Genomic DNA, 5,692 nt, shown 5'->3' with positions numbered 1-5,692 from the left:
GGAACACCCAGCTTCTAACACTATCCCTACTCTGTGAAGCTATCAGCAGAGACTCACCACCCAGTAACCTTCCAAAATTCCTGCAGGTCAGCCTCGTGGGCCTGAGAGGGTGGAGTGGAGTGTATGGCAGGAAGGAGGTTCCTTTGTCTGTGCAAGTAGAGGCTCACAGAGAATGCAGAGTCAAAATCATGCTGGTTGGCCTGGGTGATAGGTTAGGTAGAGCACCTTGAAGTTACTCAAGGCAGTAGCTGCTGTGTCCATTCTAAAGAAAGCAAAGCCATTGCCAAGCTCTGGAAAGTGTACAGCCCTTCTCACACCTGCTGAAGGCAGCATTCACATACTTCCTGAGCTTCCTGTTGCTGCTACAATTGCTGATTTATATATTTTTATTATAGGTCTTGAACTCCTGATCCTCCTGCCTCTACCTCAAAGTGCTGAGACACAATTGTGTCACCATGTCTGTTGTAGTGTTGGAGTCTCAGAGACAGTCATGTTGCAAGGGCACAGGTTCTATTCCAGCCAGGCCAACTTGCTCTTCATGGGAGTAGGAGAAGGAAGTGGCCCTCAACTGCAGCAGAGGGAATCTTTTATAGGTCTTTTATGACCTTTGTAAGCAAGCAAAGCCTAATACAAAAGTGGAATTTGGTGGTTGGCATTTAACACAAACATATTGTCAAAAGTTCTTGAAGTCATTGTGGTTTGCCAGTTTCAAAAAGCTCTGCTTTTCAAGTCATATTGACCTAGTTCTCAGAAGATCTTTGTGGACTGTCGATTTGAAAAACAGTTTGAACAATAGAAACATAAATCTCATTTTACTTAAGAAATACAAATATCAAGATCACGGAAACAAGACAAAAGGAAGAAGGGAAGCCCTCTTTAGTAGATGAAGTAAATTATTCAACTCATTTTAAAAAATTAATAGTGATGGCAGAAATGGAAGAGTCACCTTTTAACAGTTTCCTTCTCATGGTTTCTACTTAGCTCCTTCCATGTTCAAGTTAGTAACAGTAAGTTAAATCCTTCTCTTGTTTAGACTTATGGGGAGCCCACGAGAGAAGACCACTCAGACACACTTTATAAGCAAATGAATGTCTTGATTCCAGTTGGCTGGGACTATACTCAGGTATTTGGGACCCAAATGTAGCCTGGGTTTTTAGAGCAAAGGGTTTTTAAAGGCAAAACTACATCTGAAACCTTTCTTGGCAGCTTCAGGGGGAGGTTTTGCACAAGCAGGTAATTTAATAGAAGCTAAGATAAATTAGCCTGGTCATCTCGACCTCAGATTCCTAGAATAGAGTTAGATCATTTCCCAGAGGGTTTTCTATCACAGATATAAAATTTTACTTAAACCTAAAATGACTGCAACAAGAATACAAGATAGGGGAACCTTTGCACTGCCCTCCCATCACACCTGCTTCTCTATCTCTGAATCAGAGCAAAATGGCTCTTGTAGGGCTCAAGTACTGAGACTGAGCCACCTAGATAGTGCATGGAGGAAAGGCTCTGTAAGTTCCACAACACAATTATGCTTTGAACCTGTCTTACTGCTATGAACAGACATCATGACCAAGGCAACTCTTATAAGGACATTTAATTGGGGCTGGCTTGCAGGTTCAGAGGTTCAGTCCATTATCATCAAGGAAGGAAGCATGACAGCATCCAGGCAGGCATGGTGCAGGCAAAGCTGAGAGTTCGATATCTTCATCTGAAGGCTGCTAGTGGAAGACTGACTTCCCATGCCCACAGTGACACCTATTCCAACAAGGTCACACTTCCAAATAGTGCCACTTCCTGGGCCAAGCATGTTCAAATCATGATATCCCACTCCTTGGCCCCTATAGGCTTGTTCAAACACATGAGTCTATGGGGGATATATCTAGCCATAGCATAATTTAAAAAGTACATTTAGTCTAACTTTCAAAGACCCCATAGTCTATAGCACTATCAACCATGTTAAAAGCCCAAAATTAAAAGTCTCTTCTGAGACCCATCCAATCACTTAACTGTAATCCCTGAATCAAGACAAGAAACCAGCTGGGCAAACTCCAGACTGTGCATCTCCATGTCTGATGTCAAAGCAGTTTTTTTCAGATCTTTGTTGACTGCAACAAACTTCTTTTCTTGGGTTGGTTCTCCACTCCCTGTTAATAGCTTTCATTAGCAGATAACCCATGGCTCTGGCATCTCAGACATCTTGGGCTCTCCATGGCAACTTCAACTCACAGCTTCTTGTTGCAATGTCTGGGATCCACACATGATCTTTTGGGTTTCTCCAAAGGGTTTGCATCACTTCTCCAGCTCTTCCCTCTGTAGCACTCTAAGCTCAGGTTGATCTACCCCACTGCTACTGCTGTTCTTGGTGATCATCCCATGGTACTGGCATCTCCAACATACAGGGGTCTTCTGCTGTAACTAGGCTTCACCAATAACCTCTCATAGGCTCTCTTCATGGTGCCAAACCTCAACTCCTTTGCATGACCCCTTCAGTCCTGGACCATCAACTACAACTGAGGCTACACCTTCACCAATGACCTTCCATGGCCTTTCACAGTACCAAGCCTCAGCTGCTCTTCATGACCACTTCATGCCTTCAAAACCAGTACCACTTGGGTGACTCTTACATAGTACCAAGATCAGCTGTAGCATGAGGTTGGCTATCTCTGGAACACAGCTTCTTTGTGCTCTCAGAAGATTTCACCTCAGTGAAGCTGGTCTCTTCATCACCACTATCTTAGCTCTAGCTAACCAGTGTCAATTGTCCCAGTAGTCCCTTCCATTCTGGACTCTAAAGCCAGAGCCACATGGCAGAAGCTGCTGAGTTCTGCTACTTGCAGGAGCTGGAACATGGCTCCCGTGTTCTATTACATTGTCACTAGCTTTCTGTTTTCCAGCTCCTTAACTGCCTAAATTGACTGTCCTAGATCTTGCTCTGTAGGTTGACTTTGAACTCAAAGATCTGAATGCCTGTGTCCTGGGATTAAAGGTGTGTACCACCATGCCTGGATCTAAATTTAGCTGGGTAGGATCTTGCACTGAAGTCCCACTCCCTTAATCTGGTCTCTCCGAGAACACAGGGTTCAGCTCCATTTCACTTCTTGGTGCCCCTTTAATACTCGAACCATATATTTTATATTTTTCCTTTCTAACCTTGCTATGCTTTTTCAAAATGCTCTTCATGAGACTTAACTACAGAACAAAGTCTGCTGGGCTTTTTTGAGACTTCCTTTGTCAATGGAATTAGCACAAATCTCTTTACCTTAGCCTTGGGTAGACTCTTCAGTCAAGGGCAAAAAACAGCCAAATTCTTCACCAAAATACCACAAAAACAGTCTCTAGGCTGCATACTGAAATTCTTCTCCTCTGAAACCCCTTGGGCCAGGTCTGCAAGGTTCAAATTACTCTCAGCAACAAAGTCTTCCATTTTCCTACTAGGATGGCCCATTAAGCCCTATTTAAAGCATTCCACTGCTTTACAAATCCAAAATGCCCAAATCCACATTGTTCCAAACAAAAGCATGGTCAGGCCTATCACAGCAATACTCCAGTCCCTGATACCAACTTCTGTCTTAGTTATTGTTTTACTAATGTGAAAAAAAAAAAAAAACATGACCAAGGCAATTCTTATAAGGACAACATTTAATTGGGGCTGGCTTACAGGTTTAGAGGTTCAGTCCATTATCATCAAGGAAGCATGACAGCATCCAGGCAGGCATGGTGCAGGCAAAGCTGAGAGTTCTACATCTTCATCTGAAGGCTGCTAGTGGAAGACTGACTTCCAGGCAGCTAGGATGAGGGTCTTAAAGCCCATGCCCACAGTGACACACCTACTCCAACAAGGCCACATCTCCAAATACTATCACTCCCTGGGCCAAGCATATTTAAACCATGACAGAACCCCTTTTGCCATGTAAGGAACTTAGTTACAGGTTGCAAATGTATGGTCATTTTTTATGTGCCACTTTGTTGATTATACATGGGTGTGTCTTATAAAATTTAGCAAAAGCAATGGGGAGGAGTGTGATGGGAGGTCTTTCCTTGGTTGGTAGCCTTGAACTCACTATGTAGTCCAGGCTATTCTCAACTCTAGCCTCAGCCCTTTGAATCCTTGGATTGTAGACAGGTCCATGACACTCTGTTTCTGTCTTTGCTCTGTGCCCTATTTTTCATGTCAAACTCTTTTAAACTATAGTCATGTAATCATTGTTGCTTTCCTTCTAAAGTGAACTTAAGGAATGGTGACCGCCCTGTTCAAAGAATAGAACAGAATTTATTGTGTAGAAAATACTAGAAATGTAACCATTTACCTTCCATTTAAATTGCTAGCATACATACATACATAGATAACTGAACTGGGTCAGGAAAATAGGTAAAATATGCTTAGTATACAGTTATCCTTCATTCTTGGGATTGGCACCAGAAAGTGCAGTGAACACTGAGTATATATGCTCGGAGTCCTAGTATGAAATAGGATGGCATTTACATCCAGTGTATTCTCATCTTCTTGAATACTCAAAACCATCTCTAAGGCACAGTGTAATGTAAATGCTGTGGAGCTCAGGGAGTAACAAGAAAATGTCTGTATATGTTCAGTACATCCATACATCTTATTTAGGTTTCTATTGCTGTGATAAAACACAATAACCAAAAGTAACTTAGGAAGGAAGGATTTATTTCAGCTTACAACTTTTTTTTAAATTAAAATCTGATTTTTTTTTAGATTTATTTTTATTTATATTTTATGTGTATGAGTACACTGTAGCTGTATAGATGGCCATGGGCTATCATGTTTGAGGCTGCTGTTGATTTCAGGACCTCTACAGGCCCGCTCACTCCAGCCCTGTGCTCGCTCCGGCGTAATTTACTGCAGCTGTCTTCAGACACACCAGAAGAGGGCATCCGATCTCATTACGGGTGGTTGTGAGCCACCATATGGTTGCTGGGATCCGAACTCAGGACCTTCGGAAGAGCAGTCAGTGCTCTTAACTGCTGAGCCATCTCTCCAACCCAGTAGCACACACCTTTAATTCCAGCACTTGGGAGGAAGAGGCAAGTGGATCTGAGAGTTGGAGGCCAGTCTGATCTACACAGTGAGCTCCAGTACAGCCAGGGATACACAGAGAGCCCCTGTCTCGAAAAAAGAAAATCGGAAAAGACTATTCAAAAGTTAAGAGCAGCTTTTGCCTGTGTCATACCTGCCCGTTTTCTCTGTTTTAGATATGTCTAGGAGTCAGCTTGAACAGGAGAAGAAATGTCTAGATTCTTTTGTCTGGGTAAACGAGATCACTGGAGAAGTCACCTTTCCTCCAGGGGAGGAGACCACACCTGCAGCCTCTGGAGAGAAGCGTCGGGCAAGGTCGGGGTCTCTGCGAGTGAGCATGCCTTGTGCTGTTCACAGATCCTCTTCCCCAGTGAACCCTGAGAGCAGAGGCCGCGGGGCAGGAAGCTTGCTTCTGCCCGACCTGGCCGTGCCCCGTGCCCGGTCTCCACCAGGGGCCGCTCTGCCGACGCAGCACCACCTGGGAGCGTCCCATCCCCTGGCAGCAATGCTTCCAGCCAGCCTTTCTCCGCCCTGGGCCCTGTCCTGCAAGCTAAAGAACTTGCTGACAGGAAACAACCGGTTTTCCTTTTGAGCTAGGGAGTGTCAAGGGAGTGGTCCCCCATCTATACCTGCAGCGCCCTCTGAAGGTCCCAT

General features: G+C 44.1%; 1 protein-coding gene across 2 annotated transcripts; it reads left to right on the top strand.

Annotated features, from left to right (window-relative positions):
- On the top strand, positions 1-5,686 carry CUNH3orf86 (chromosome unknown C3orf86 homolog). 2 transcript variants are annotated; one of them, XR_004111684.1, is made up of 2 exons: positions 1-86; positions 1,034-1,128. XR_004111684.1 is itself a non-coding variant. In XM_031344822.1 (2 exons), the coding sequence occupies exon 2, from the start codon at positions 5,217-5,219 to the stop codon at positions 5,628-5,630; it is 414 nt and encodes a 137-aa protein (XP_031200682.1). In that variant the 5' UTR covers positions 27-86; positions 5,215-5,216; the 3' UTR covers positions 5,631-5,686. The 2 variants fall into 2 exon arrangements, 1 of the variants encoding a protein (XP_031200682.1); XM_031344822.1 differs by lacking the exon at positions 1,034-1,128 and adding an exon at positions 5,215-5,686 and having other exon boundaries at positions 27-86.
- Positions 5,687-5,692: the final 6 nt, after the last annotated feature.

Source organism: Mastomys coucha, unplaced genomic scaffold (assembly GCF_008632895.1).
Source record: "Mastomys coucha isolate ucsf_1 unplaced genomic scaffold, UCSF_Mcou_1 pScaffold23, whole genome shotgun sequence".
Lineage (NCBI taxonomy): Eukaryota > Metazoa > Chordata > Mammalia > Rodentia > Muridae > Mastomys > Mastomys coucha.
The sequence above is the reverse complement of the archived record's forward strand: the minus strand, read 5'-3'. Positions and strand labels throughout refer to the sequence as shown.

Bases quoted from the DNA above. Each gene is read 5' to 3' on its own strand.
- CUNH3orf86 (XM_031344822.1), top strand. From the start codon at position 5,217: ATGTCTAGGAGTCAGCTTGAACAGGAGAAGAAATGTCTAGATTCTTTT.